We start from the raw sequence: 15,465 nt of genomic DNA on the forward strand, positions 1-15,465 counted from the left end.
TCAGGAAATGATCAAATTCCACCTTAAATATAGGCATGGACTTGGCTTCCACTGCGGGCAGCAGCACAGCACTCCACAGATTTACAACTCTCTGGCTAAAAACATTCCTCCTTACCTGTGTTCTAAAGGGTCTCCCCTCAATTTTGAGGCTGTGCCCTCTAGTTCTGAATACCTCCACCATAGGAAACATTCTCTCCACATCCATTCTATCTAGTCCTTTCACAATACTGACAGAAACAGTGGGTTCACCGTGAAGACCTGATTGCTAGGAGACACTAACACCGTGGATCTGCATCCCACCCGAGCTATAGTCTAAAATGAACAGTGACCTGCACCAGACTTTCCTTTCTCTGATCTCCCCGACTCACCTTTTTGAACCTTGTCACACAGGAGGTAAATCTCATCTCCACCGAGCACACAGCCAGATGTTTTGTCCATCCTGACAATCTTCAAGTTGGAAGCATTTGGAGCCTCTGCCAAACAGATCAGAAACATTAAAATATTAACAGTAAAATTTAAACTAGGAATGCAGTGAAGTGCATAAAATGTCTCACATATGTAAACAATGAAGATCCTAACCAGGTACCTAAAGCAGCTCTTGAGCAAAGGAACCCAAGTTTCATTCTTCCATTTCCTGAAATGTCTGCCATTTTCTACTTGAGAAAATGACCAAAGGGAAGAGTTACACACCTATAATTTCAAAAGTAATTGTGAAAATAACTGCAGGGAATTTCCCGTTCTACATCCTTGATGTCTTAAGATGAATTGGTTGGAAATACCTCAGAAAGTCCATTGGCAGAACCTGTGATTAATAGCAATTAAAAAAAAATGGATGAAGTACATAGGTATTTTGTGTCTCACTACTCTCCAGTAGTACTTGCTGCAGTCACTGTTTCTAATCTTACCAAACTCCAGCAATCTAAATCACACCATGTGCCCCTACAGAAATTAGTATACATTGCCACCTTGTAAGCTATGGTGCTCTCATACCATTTCATTATTTCCCTGTCTTCACTACTTTCAGGCCCATGTATAATCCAAAAACTTAGTTCTCACATGGTTCAATCATACCAGCAAATGGGTTTACTCAAAATTCTTCTTGCAATTAACATCACCCAAGTTTCTCATCAAGTTAAGACAGATCATGTTCTGTTCTATACTTCAATGGGGGGGGGGGGGGGGGAAGTAGTAGGTAGCCATTGATCCCAGGGGTCATGGGTTTGCGCCTCTGGGCGCAAGCCTGGTCAGGAAGGTTTGAAGAACTGGCTGTTGCCCATGCAGTGGGATCCCCCTCTCCACGTCACTGATGTAGTCCAAAGGAAGGGCAAGCACCTATACAGCCTGACACTAGTGTCGTCTCAGAGACTGCCAGCGTGAAGTTGTAAAAAACATCAAATTGCTTTAGGGACACCAGCTCTGGCTTTCTTCCTCAGGGTTTACTCCTGAAGCCTTTCCCATGGGTGGATATGGCCACAAGGCAGCAGAGGCTTAAAAGACATGATCAGAGTTTTCCTTCTCCTAGCCGGGCTGCTGTCCAAGGCTGTTGAGCCCCACCTTTGCCCGTTTCTTGTCAGTACAAACAGTTCTGCTGGGCCTAGTGGCAAAGTCACACGTGAAAGCCAAGAATAGAACTTGATTGTCAGAGGTTGTTAGTGACGCATGCCATTTGGAGCACTTTACCCCCAGCTATGACAAAAAAAAAGTCTAAAATCAAATAGAGAAATCAGTTTAAGGATAGTCATCAAATGAAACACTGAAGGTCTCTCTCTCTTTTTCTAGAGAGGTGGTATAGGCAGAAACTTTCACAACATTCAAACTTCTAGACAAAGACTTGAATTACCAAAGCATCAAACACTATGAACCTAATGAAGGTAAATGAAATCAGTGTGGATGGGTACAAAGGATAGCATGGACATTGTGGGCTGAAGAGCCTGCTTCTGTGCTGTACAATAGAGTACAGCTGGTCTCTTTACCTGAAGGTGGTATATATTCTATACAAGGAGCATGTTAAAGATTAGTTACATTGGGAATGGGGATGTGGTTTGCCATTGAAGATTTTGATCAAACTATTTTCCATAATGAAAGGAGATCTCACTGAAACTTAGATTTTGTGGAGTTTTTTTTTGCATGGCTCAACAGGCTGGACTCAGGCAGGAACATCTACCCACCTGAGGGGTCTGGGGCCTGAAGGCACAACATCTGCATAAGCAGTAGATAGTTTTGGACTCAGACAAGATAAAGGTGGTGAATATTTTATAACTTGATCTCATGGTTGGAAACACTCAGCCACTGTGTCCTTTCAAAGCAAACATCAATAGATTTCCCATTATTGAGTGAATCTAGGGGTAGATTCGGAGGTGGAGTAAAAGTTCAGTACTGATCCTGATTAATGGAAGAAATATCCCGATGTGCTACTTGCACTTCTTTTTGTAACAATCTTAATACATTTAATTATTTCAACCAGTTACAGTCCTCTGTCCTCATCATGGCTTGAAATGGCCTCGAAGATGCTCACTAGTAGGTTGGCTCTGCAGTCAACCATTCCTTGTCTGACGTACCACCACAAACCCCACTTCATTTTGCCTCAGTGAAGCCACTCTTTCTTGTTCCTCAGTCTCACAGCCTGTCTGAAGAACATACTGCATCATGCCCAGGAACTCTGTAATACTACAGGGATCAAGTAGGCAGATACCCAAATATATACCCATGTCCCACAGTGACCGGACAGTAAAACTGACCTCTGCAGTACCAGACCCTGGTGTTGGGAGCAGAATAAAATGTCCAGAGGAGGGGAGTTGAGGCCAGCTTAGATCAGCCATGGTCATCTTGAATGGTGGGGCAGTCTGACGGTCTGGTGTTGTGGTCTTACTTGCACCAACAGCAAAGCTGTGGTGTGGACCAGCATCTGCAACTGATTTCCTATCTTGTTGAATTAAGTTTTAGGAATCCTGCTTACACCTTGCGGCTTCAGCAAACCATCACCATCCCTGTCTGCTACCCTCACCGTTCAGTTAACTCAACATCGGCATGTTAGGATCCCAGGGAATTCTAAATAAATCCACAACATTTCTACAATAAGGAATTTGCTCAGGTTGGTAACATTGCAGCAATAATCATTCTGATCCCATTCTTTACCAAACATCAGTTGGATGAGGATGTAGGACGGTGGTTGTAGATAAATTATTTTCTAGCTCAGCCACCATCTCACTGGCCTTGGTTTCTCCCACTGACTAATAGTCTGACCAATTCCAATACTAGGTACAAATGTCAACTGAAAAACCCAAGAGCAGCAGTGGGAATTTTCAGTGAGTCATGACCGTTGCCTTCTGAAGAGGCAATGACAAATTTTACCTCAGTTTGTTAATCCTAGTATCAATCAGTAACAGCCGTCCCACACCAACTTAGATCCTTGTCCAGGACAGAGCTCAAACACATGAAACTCTGTTGGCTCATGTTCAAACTCTTTACCAAAATGGATTCCTCCCCTTCAGCAGCAATGCATGAGATTCACTGTCTGCTCATCTGCTACATATAAAATTATGAAAGGGATAGAACAAGATAGAGGCAGGAAAGTTGTTTCCGCTGGTAGGTGAGACTAGAACTAGGAGATAGAGCCTCACGGCTCAGGGAAGTAGATTTAGGATGGTGATGAGGAACTGCTTTTCCCCAGAGAGAGGTGAATCTGTGGAATTCTCTGCCCAATGAAGCAGTGAAGGCTACCTCAGCAGATATACGCAAGACAAGGTTGGGTTGACTTTTGCATAGTCGGGGAATTAAGGGTTACAGGGAAAAGGCAGGTAGGTGGAGATGGGTCTATGGTCAGATCAGCCATGATCTTATTGAATGGCGGAGCAGGTTCGACGGGCCAGATGTCCGACTCCTGCTCCTATTTCTTATGCTCTTACATTCCTTACCTACAGCTTTATTCTAGAAGGAATTAATATTCTCCAACCTGGATATAAAACTCTTGAATAAAGCAACAAACACTGTGCTGTAGGAGCCAAGTGACAGATGGAAACAACATCTGATGAATAGGATGAGTTGCAAGGTGTAATGTGTAGTTGATGTTGGATTACAAAGACAGGTGACAGAGGCAAAAATGGGGGATTGGCAGGAGCATGAAAGAGACCCAATATTGGAAGACAACGCTCATGCCATTGGCTTGTAGATCACCCAGGACAAACACGAGGCTCTGTTCCTCTCTCACCTTGGTCGCAGAGGATGGAGCAATCGGCGTGGGAAGAGGAATTACACAAGGCCACAGCAGACAGAGCACAGCTGATCTGCAAAACGGGCATACAGTCTGTGCTTGATCTCTCTGATGTGGAGGCCATGCCAAGAGCACCAGATGAAGGTTGCAAGAGGTGCATGAAAATCTCTGCCTCACCTGGACAGGCTGCCTACTTCAACCCTCAAGATCTCTCTCCCACCTGTGCCCATTTGATTTTGGTTCCATCTGCCCCTCAACCCTCCCCATATGGTTCCTATTCTCACCACTTTTATACATCAGCACTAGTAGCTCTTGTGTCCTTGCCAATTATCCTTCAGCAGCTCTCCTTCCTCCATTGATGGCAAGTCTCCAGTGGGGGGGCCTGCAATTCTCCCAACTCCACCTCCCCCCTTCCCCCACTGAGCTCCATCTGCCCATCACTCTCCACTCCTTCTCAGTCGACCAATCACCTCAGGCTGCTGATTCACCCTTCCCCCTCTTCTGCTTATAATGACAATCTCCCCTCTGCACTCAGCTTAGACACACAAAACATTAACAATTCCTCCCCCCCCCACACAGAGGCTGCTTGACTATGTTCCTCCAGCAGATCGCTTGTTGCTGAAGATTCCAGCACCAGCAGTCCTTTGTGCCTCACTCTTTTGAATGCGTTATTTCACTGAAGCTTCACCTACATGTCAGCTCTAACTGGCCCACTAGTGAATTCACACCCATAAGTGCTCTGTGACCTTGCCTGGACCAGTTCAGCGCCTCCACCGCATTTACAGCACTACTGTGGCCCATTGTCATGTCTTCATCTTTGACATTAACTGTGGTGCAAATTTCTGACTGAACTATGGCAAGGGGTTAAGAACAAATTCCCTGATCCTGTGCCTCACAACCAAAGGATGAGCACACAGTAACTATGGGATTTTTTTTTTATTACCTCAAAGATGATAAACAAATGCATTTTTTTTGTTCCATCTTTGTGTGATTGTTTGTCAATTTGTCCCTTCAACAGGGACAGAGTCATAAAGCACAGAAATAGACTCTTCAATACATCATGTCCATACCAACAGTCAAGTACTCAACCAGACTAATTTCACCTACCAGCACCTGGTCTGAGGCCAGCCTCAAGTTGGTGATTAAGTAGTTGCACAGATATTTCTTAAACATAGTCAGAGCAGCCTGCAAGGATCTGTTGCTGCACCTCTGGTCCCATCCACACTTCTACTGCTTCACGTTCTAATACTTACTGCTGTCGAAGATGGGATTGGAGATAACCGGTTCGAGGGGCAACGTGTACATGCCCTCGCCGTCAGGGAGGTAGGCTGTGAACTGCAGCCTCACAACACTCAGGTCCATTTCCTTGGCCAATTGTTCAGACTCTTGTCTGAGGTGCTGGAGCTCTTGTGCTGTGAACGTTGGTTGAGAGAGAGTCAGTATTGATTACTGATGTACACAGATCAATCCTCACCGTATGCTCGGTGAACCTTCAGTAAGTCAGGAATGAAAAAAAAATCATGTACTAATCACCCATCGAGGAAGTAAACTTCACAGTGCTCCCAAACAAAATGAAATATTACATCTGGGTAGTTCTGCATAAGATTGGGAAACCACAGGCTTCATTTCTGAATGGCCAAACAGATAATTCCAATGGTTTTTGCAAGGCAATAAATACAGGCCAGCAAATAAATGGACAGGAGCTACCAACGCCCACTTTGTTATTTGCCGCATGTACCCCAAGTGTCCCATGTATTTATAATTCAGCTGGGCTGATCTTGGCTTAGTTTTCTACCCATTTGACTTCTTGACTGACAACTTCAGATTTCTGTTGCAAGGACCCTCAACTTCACAGATCTTTCCTGTAAAACTTGATCAAGGACCAAAAAAAAAAGGTAGTGTGTGGTTAGCACAATGCTAAACAGTAGCAGGGGTGTGGATTCAACTCCCGCCAGAGCCCGTAAGGAGTTTGTACATTCTCCCTGTGACTGCATGGGTTTGCTCCGGGTGCTCTGGTTTCCTCCCACAGTCCAAAGTAGTACTGGTTAGTAGGTTAATTGGTCATTGTAGAGTTGTTCCATGATTAGGCTAGGATTAAATTGAGGGACTGCTGGGTGGTGTGGCTCAAAGGGCTTAATCCACAATAAAAAAAAAAATGGATTCTCACACTCACAACTTCTCAACTTCCTGCTAATTACTAGGGTTTTACAGGAACCAGTATTGGACTGGCCAGTGAATGAACAGAATAGATTAAAGGTTGATTGATCAGGATGAACACATTTGATAAACAATTTGCTCCATTCCAGAATAAATGCCATCACGGACTGTGTCTGTAGAATGCACTGGGACTGTGATGCAACTGATTTGGAAGCCATTCCTGACTCAGATCCTCAGCTATGCTCACCCTGCCTTAATAATAACCTTGTGTCCAAATTCAGAAGAATTTACAGTATTTATAACTTTGCACTGTTCTAACCTAGCATCTCAATGCCCACAGGACTGCAGGTCCTGGTTTGCAGAACGCTGCCACTGGATGCAATCCCCACTGCTGGCACTAACTCCTTCTTACCCAAAAAAACATTCTCAAATAAAAGTAAACCCTCAATAAAGTCAAGTCAGGTTTATTGTTAAGTGCTAGAAAGTTTGTGAACCCTGTAGAATTTGCTCTATTTCTGCATATAACCCAAAATGTGATTAGATCTTCACGCAAGTCTTAAAATTAGATAAAGAGAACCTAATTAAATAATTAACAAAAACATTATACTTCATTTATTGAGAAAATATTACACATATTTGTTGGAAAAAATATGAACCTCTGGGATAACGCCTTCTACAAAAGCTATAGGGAGTCAGGTGTTTCAATCAATGAGTTAAGATTGGAGGTGTGCGCTGTAGAGGTGCCCTGCCCTATAAAAAAGACACAAAGTTAAGTTACTGATAGAGCCTGCTCTTCTGAAGAAAAATCTGTTTATGTGCACCACGCCTCAATCAAAACAATTTTCAGAGGACTTTAGAAGAAGAATTATAGAGGTGCATGAAGCAATAAAAGCATTTCTAAAGACCTGAGTGCTCATCAGTTCACAGGAGTGGCCATTCTGCAAAGATCACACCAAGCATACAACATGCAATGCTGAAGGTGGTGTAAAAGAACCCAAGAGTAACAGCAAAAGACTTGCAGAGATCTCTAGAACTTGCTAAAGTCTCTGTTCACATCTCTACTATGAGAAAAACGCTGAACAGGAATGGTGTTCATGGAAGGACACCACAGAGGAAACCACTGCTCTCCCCCCCAAAAAAAATTGCTGTACGTCTCAAGTTTTTAAGACCACCTAGATGTTCCACAACAGTTCTGGGACAATGTTCTGTGGACAGATGAGGCAAAAGTGGAACTTTCTGGCAGAAATGCACATTGCTATGTTTGGAGGAAAAAGGGCACTGTACACCAACACCAAAACCTCATCCCAACTGTGAAGCGTGGTGGAAGAAGCATCGTGGTTTGGGGCTGCTTTGCTGCCTCAAGGCCTGGACAGCTTGCAATCGTTGCAAGAACAATGAATTCAAAATTGTATCAGACATTTTACAGGAGGATGCCAGGGTAGCAGCCTGTCACTTGAAGCTTAATAGGAGTTGGATAATGCAACAAGACAATAATAATCAACAGAATGGTTTAAAAAAAAAAAAAAAAGAAAATTCGTGTTTTGGAATGGCTGAGTCAAAGTCCTATAGAAATGTTGTGGAAGGATCTGAAGCAAGCAGTCATGCAAGGAAGCTGACCTACATCCCAGAGTTGAAGCAGTTTTGCAGGAGGAATGGCCTAAAATTCCTCCAAACCAATATACAGGACTGATCAACAGTTACCAGAAATGTTCGGTTGAAGTTATTGCTGATCAAGAGGATCACACCAGTTACTGAAAGCAAATGTTAACTTACCTTTTCCAACAAATACATATAATATTGGATAATTTTTCTCAAAAAGTAAATGTTTTTTGTGTTATTTATTTAATTGGGTTCTCTTTATCTAATTTTGGGACTTGCGGTTCACAAACATTTAGCACCGCTGTAACTACATACATGTATACCGCCAAGCAAGGCATTTCTCCAGACAGAAGAGACAGTGCAAACTGAAATCTGCATATACTTCTATACCAGACACCCAAAGATCTCACCTGATAGCAAAGACTTGCTAATAAAATTCGGACTCAAGGGATTCTTGTGGTATCTCTCATTAAATATCCTGTCCAGCAACACCTCTGGAACATTCTTCTTTGTGACATGTAGAATGCCCAGGTTAGTAAACCTGGTGAACAGAAACACAGTTGTATTAGTTTGGTATTTTTCTCTGACCAGCTTCTACCAGGGAAACAGGCTCAAATGATTTGCTTACTCTTGTTCCCAACACTGACCCCCCAGCAAAAGCACTCAAGAGATTTGCTGGTGATTGCAAAATTGCGTTTTATGGAAACTTGCTCTATGCTTTTTGGCTGTCACATTTCCCACAACAGAGACTACTCTTGACCCAGGGACTGGTGTGCTCTGGGTCACTCTGAATTTGGAACCATGCAAATCCCTTTCTCCATCACGCCAGATTGGTGGGTGCAGGAGAGCTCCTACAACATGGGGGTCTGTGCATGGGAATTATGCCACGAATCAAGGCAAAATGCAAGAATTGTGAACTCACTGTGCTGTCATGTCCTTTGGTCCAACTTGTACAATGCAAACACCATCATCGGTGCATTGTTTCCCAACCAGGCTGTGTGCATGCAGTCTGGGTGGGTCTTTGGCTGTCACCAGCTGCACTACAACCTTTGCGTTACCCGTGTAATTACAGATCTGGAGAAAAATTCAACCAAATCAATTAGTACTCGCTCTGTGACATTTGCCCTCTGTCAAACTTTACTCTCGCGTTCACTCACCTTGACACTTGGGTATGTCTTGCGGTTTTTTTCACTGGAAGCTCCAGGTAGGCCCCCGTGTGAAGGGCCCTCACACCCATAGCGGAACCGGAATCCTCTCTGCAAGGACACACTAATGTTATGGACCACGATAGACGGGGCAGAGATACAAACAGATTGACAGACATGGAGCAGACTGATCTTAACAAAGGGGCACAAAGTAACATAATGCAGTGGGAAATCTGAGGCAGTGCTGTGCAAGGGTACAAAATGGAGAGACAGAGAGTCCAGATACACAGGGCAGTAGGATGAATCTTTAAATGACCTAAGTAAAAGTACACAGATAGGGGCTCCCAACCTTTTTCATGCCATGGACCACTACCATTAAGCAATGGGTCTGTAGACCCAAGGTTGGGAACTCCTGAGTTATGGTAATTTGCTTTAAGCTGTTGGTTAGGACCAAGTCTGAGTTTGGTTCAGTTCTAGGACTTAGAATCTTCTTTAGTGAGCAACTTGCTTCCAATCAGCCTCAGTTTCGAGTGGTAGAAAGTTGTCAGGAGGGCAGTGGGTAGTTTTATATATAGGATGCTCTGCTTCTGCCACATATGGGGCTTCATCTTTCAATACCACCCCCAAGCACTTCCCCATTTTGAGCGATAATGAGCTAGGAAATCCCAGGAGTTAGAGGATGTGTTTCACTTTTCCGCACCCATGGCATTGAGCAGGAACATAAAGTTGGGCTGAACTAACTAAAGTAGCAATTAAATGCTTATCTAAGTTTATTCCTTCCGCATTCACAATGTCCATATCCATTCATTCCCTTCATATTCACGTGCACAAGATCACCTGAAACACCTCTGTTGTATCTGCCTCCATCACCACTCCTGACAGTGCATTCCAGGCACCCAATACTCCCTTTGAACTTACCCCCTCTCACTTTAAACATATGCCCTTTTGTATTAGATATTTCAATCCTAGGAAAAAGATGCTAGCTGTCTACTTTATCTATGCCTTTCACATCTTTGCAGTTTTGTTCCTGTCTGTTTGGTAATCTTCTCCAGCAACAGGGCTTGGAAAGGAGTTGAATCCAGAAGAGGGTGATCAGCCAGATGATCAACGTGACCTGCCAATGCAGCCAACTGTATCTAAAACAAACCCAGCCTTGAGAACTTATGTGAAATGATTTATCATAGAACAAGCACTGTCCAGATCCAAGGCTTCCAGAATCTCAGGAGTTGTGGATGATGCTTGCATTTATATTTGCTCAGAGGCCAAGCTGCAAGACAGTTTCTCTGCAATTGATTACTTGGTCTCCATTCTACAGGATGTGGACCTCCTCTACTCTCCCCATCCACAATCTGTTCAACAGCCCAGCGGTTTTTTGTGGGTCCTTGACCTTCATGTGCTGATGGAGCAGTTTTTCCCACTCTTCCTTCGGTGGAGCTTCCAATCCACTGCTTGTGTTAATTAACTCTTGGCTACCCTCATTTTTTTCAGTAGAGAACCCAATAGCCCTTCTGCATGGCCCAATTATGTCAGACTTTGGGAATGCCCAGAAACTGAGGACACATCACAACTGCTGGCTGTAGACACATTGTACGCAAGCTGCTGCCTTTGTCCAATGCTCGAGAGCTGCAGCGTTGGTCCAATGGCCCTTGATGCAGGTAATGCAGCAGCCAGTCCAGCAGTGGAAACACTAGAGACTGCAGAAGTGGAATCTGAAGCAACACACAAGCTACTCGAGGAACTCAGTGGGTTGAAAAGCATCAGAAGGAAGAAAGGAATTTTCGACTCTTACAAGGTTTTGACATGAAACATTGACGATTCCTTTCCTCCAAAAGATGCTGCTTGACATGCTACATTTCTCCAGCAGATAGGGTGATCATCTGTGCAAGTCTTGGTGGGCATCTCTGCAATCTGTCACTCAGATGGTGGCTGACAGTAGTTGGTAGGAGGAAAGGTACACTGAACTCCCATTCCTAGTTATTGGGGCCCAAGCAATCTGATTCAATCTTGGTGCTGAGTGGAGATCAGGAGATATTGACCATCTCTGCAGGACTAGTGAGTGAAATGCCAGCACAGACAGCTGTCAATGATGATTTTTGTTCCATGAAGACCATGCCTCTCTTCCAGTCTGTACCCCAGAAGGTGCTGCCTTCACCTTATTCTTTGAGCCAGCTTTTAGACAATAGACCACAAGACACAGAAGCAGAATTAGGCCATTTGGCCCATCAAGTCTACTCTGCCATTCAATCATGGCTGATCCTTTTCTCCCCTCCTCAGCCCCACTCCATGGCCTTCTCCCCATAACCTTTGATACTGTGGCCAATCAAGAACCTATCAAGCTCTGCCTTAAATACACCAAACGACCTGGCCTCCACAGCTGCCTGTGATAACAAATTCCACAAATTTACCATCCTCTGGCTAAAGAAATTTTTCCACATCTCTGTTTAAATGGACACCCCTCTATCCTGAGGCTGTGCCCCCTTGTCCTAGACTCCCCCACCATGGGAAATATCCTTTCCACATCTACAGTCCAGGCCTTTCGACATTTGAAAGATTTTAATGAGATCCCCCTCCATCCTTCTAAATTTCAGTGAGTATAGACCCAGAGCCTTCAAACATTACTCGTACAATAACCCTTTCACTCCCAGAATCATCCTTGTGAACCTCCTCTGAACCCTCTCCAATGCCAGCACATCTTTTCTTAGATGGAGTCCAAAAATGTACACAATACTCAAGGGTGAGGGCTTACCAGTGCCTTATAAATCCTCACCATCACATCCCTGCTCTTATATTCTAGACCTCTTGAAATGAATGCTAACACAGCATTTGCCTTCCTCACCACCAACTCTACCTACAAGTTAACTTTTAGGGTGTTCTGCACAAGGACTCAAGTCCCTTTGCATCTCAGATTTTTGGACTTCCTTCCCATTTATGAAATAGTCTGCACATTTATTTATTCTACTTAAGTGCATGACCATGCATTTTCCAACATTGTATTTCATTTGCCACTCTCTTGCCCATTCCCCTAATCTGTTCAAATCCTTCTGTAGCCTATTTATTAATTATTAAATTTAACTGCAATACTCCCCCTTTGGCCAGATATTTCATACTCTGCCACTCAGTGCATTAAAAGTTCTCCCTTGTGGCTGTCACCTGCCCCATCCATGGGAACAGTTCTCAGTCTACTGTTTAAACCTTTCACGATTCTAAATAACTCCATCAGGTTCCCTTGTACTCTTGATCTCACTATGACCTTGCACTGCACTTCACTTGTAGCTGTTACACTTTATTCTGCAATCCTTTATTATTGCCCTTGTATGGCTTCAATTCCCTGCTGTAATGAATTGAACTGTATAAATGGTAAGTAAGACAAACGTTTCCACAGTATTTTAGTACAAATAATATCAATTCAGCTCATTCTGTTCTGTTTTGTATCTTGTTGTACATACTATATATTACAAATTACTATAATTTGCACATTGCACATACAGAGAGAGACGTAACAAAGAGTTTTACTTCTCATGTACGTGAAGGAGGTAAGAAATAAAATCAATTCAATATACTCCAAGGAAAGCAACCTAACCTCCAGTCCACACATGCAACTATGGTTCTCTAACTCTGTGCAGAAATGATTTGCCAAAATCATTCCACTCTTCAAAGCCTTCACAAATTTTCTGATCTGCATTTCCTTGAGCAGGACTGTCTTCCAAGTTGTTGCCAAGCCATTGTTTTATAAAGGTCATTGTGACTTAGAGTCAGAGCACTATAGCACAAAAACAAGCCCTCTGACCCAACGGATCCATGCTGATTGGGATGCCCATCTCAGCTAGTCCTACTTCCCCACATTTGGCCCATATCCCTCTAGCCATCCTAGCCATGTATCTGTATAAATGCAGTTTAAATATAAATCTATCCAGCCGTATCACTTCCTCTGCTAGCTCATTCCATATACTTGTCATCCTCTGAAAATGTTACCCCTCAGGTTTCTTATAAATTTTTACCCTCACTAAATCTATGCCCTCTATTTCTGGACTACCTTGCCCTGGGAAAAAGACTGACCATTCACTTTACTTGTGGCCCTTTATCAGGTCACCTCTCAGTCTCCTACACTCTCGGGATTAAGTCCGCCTATCCAGACTCTCCTTATGACCCATGGTCTCTGGTCCCAGGAACATACTCAAATCTTCTTGCACCCACTTGGCTCTTATTCTCTCCACCTCCATTTACAAAGCCCAGGATCTTTCACTCTTCAGTTCACCATTTCCTTAACCTGCCCTGCCACTTTCAGTGACATACCCCACCACATACACCCACTGTTCTCTTTTCCAGAACCGTTGCCTCGCCCTGTCCTTTTGGTTAAAGATTAACTTGCTGCATTTTGTAGCATCAAGCTACAACCATTTCTTCACCCTGACTACATCTAACACACTGCCAAGTGTTGCATCATATAGAATATACAACACCCAAGTTATTAATTTACTAATACTGGGGAATTCCATGAACACCCCCACCCCTCCAGTTCCCAAGACATCCTTCCCTCCACTGTTTCTTGCCAATCAGCTCACTCTACTGCTGTTCTACAGTCTGCTAATTCATCTGGGACCAATTACCATCACAAATTATCCTCTTATTCACTCATGGAGTAGGATTTACCTGCTTTGGCTGTTCACAGATGTCAATATACGGACCACCAGCTGTGATAGGAAGACAAGAATTGGTCAGAATTGCACCAAGAGGACGTAGCTTCTCCTAGGTCAGGGGTTCCCAAACTGGGGTTCACAGATACTTCACTTACTGGTATTAGCCAATGGCATACAAAAGGTTGGAAACCCCTGTCCTAGGCCCACCACAGCCCACCATTCTACCAGAGGCAAAGCCCAGCCCACAACCCAAATCCCTCCCGAGACTCAGCCAGACCTACACAGCCCTACATCTCAGACTGATACCCCTTCACCCAAACTCCGCATCCCCATCGGGAATCTCTAACTCCCACACTCAACCCACAATCTAACAACCAACCCAGGCCTTGAGAAACTACCTTCCTCACAGCCATACTCACCTGCATCCCCTATTCAAGGGGACACACAACTCCAGACATCCCTCAGCCACTCCCACACTCTCCATCAGTACACCGATTACTCTTAAATTAGCTCCCTACTCCACCCACAGCCCCTCATTGCACTTACTGGGGACAAGGGAAGCCTCCGAGCCAGTTAACACATTCAGGTCCAGCTGCCCAAAGTCACTGTCAGCCTGGAGGAAGGACACAGCAGTCAACAGGCTGAGCAGAGGCAGGGCCAGATCCAATTATCCCCCAACACCACATCATACTCACATCTTGTGTCCCAAGGTTATAGGCATCCTCCATCCTAGAAGAAATCAAAAGTTATCACTTAAGACCAACCATGAACATACTGGTATACAGGTCCACAATCCCTTATCCGAAATCCTTGGGGCCAGTTGCATTTCGGAATTCAGAATTTTTCGGATTTCAGACCCCCCCTCCCCAACCCCGATACCAAAAAACACGTTTGCTCAAGTCCCTTATTTAACCTGTCTCAGTGCGGTGGACTTTAGGACCCGGTGGTGCACCAAATCTACGCACATCTCCTGTATACTTTAAATCGTCTCTAGATTACTTATAATACTTAATACAATGTAAATGCTATGTAAATAGTTGTTATACTGTATTGTTTAGGGAATAATGACAAGAAAAAAATTTATTTCCAACAAAAACATTCAATAAAACAAAAATATACAGCTTCAAACGAACCAAATCAAACACATGGTAAATGACTTATTGGAATAAATGTTGACTATCACTGTCACTATAAAACTTCAGTAACTTGTCTTTCTGTTTATTTCAATCATATACAGTGGCAGTTCCAACACTATTTTCTTCAGTAAGATGCCGCACCGACACACCACGATCATGCTTCTGCAATAACTCCACTTTCTGCGTTATTAATAATGATAGATGCTTCCTTCTCTTTTTCTCATTGTTACCCATAGGGATATCTGCAGCTCTTTTTGACATTTTCACAGTGAACTTAAACACAAAGTCAACAGTGAACTGCAAATGCACGTGTAACCAGTACGAGCGCTGAGCCACAACAGATGTCTGGCAGCCTCTGCTAGTGCTGCCACGTCACACCTGAGTGACGTCAGCTGTTGGTGAAAAAACTTCGGTTTTCAGAGCTTTTTGGATTTCAGAATTTCGGATAAAGGAATGCACACCTGTATTAGTTTCAGAAGAGGAGAGCCACTCACTTCTGATCACAGAACCTGATTACACAGAAACCTGTGGAGCTTTTGCCTTGCTAGATGTGACAACCAAGCCCAACTCTCCCCTTATTC

The 15,465-nt window shown here is 43.7% G+C and overlaps 1 protein-coding gene across 2 annotated transcripts in view; it reads right to left on the reverse strand.

Annotated features, from left to right (window-relative positions):
- Nucleotides 1–15,465, reverse strand: part of nfkb2 (nuclear factor of kappa light polypeptide gene enhancer in B-cells 2 (p49/p100)) — a 74,296-nt gene that overhangs the window by 38,342 nt on the left and 20,489 nt on the right. For both annotated transcript variants that reach the window (XM_072282384.1, XM_072282383.1), the window contains exons 2-9: nt 14,444–14,477; nt 14,295–14,361; nt 13,762–13,802; nt 9,124–9,222; nt 8,889–9,040; nt 8,377–8,507; nt 5,464–5,622; nt 369–473 (exon numbers count right to left, since the gene is read on the reverse strand). In XM_072282384.1, the coding sequence (XP_072138485.1) occupies nt 369–473; nt 5,464–5,622; nt 8,377–8,507; nt 8,889–9,040; nt 9,124–9,222; nt 13,762–13,802; nt 14,295–14,361; nt 14,444–14,476 (787 nt within the window). In that variant the 5' untranslated portion in view covers nt 14,477. The remainder of the gene's footprint in view (nt 1–368; nt 474–5,463; nt 5,623–8,376; nt 8,508–8,888; nt 9,041–9,123; nt 9,223–13,761; nt 13,803–14,294; nt 14,362–14,443; nt 14,478–15,465) is intronic.

The sequence above is a fragment of the Mobula birostris genome, chromosome 18 (assembly GCF_030028105.1).
Source record: "Mobula birostris isolate sMobBir1 chromosome 18, sMobBir1.hap1, whole genome shotgun sequence".
NCBI lineage: Eukaryota > Metazoa > Chordata > Chondrichthyes > Myliobatiformes > Myliobatidae > Mobula > Mobula birostris.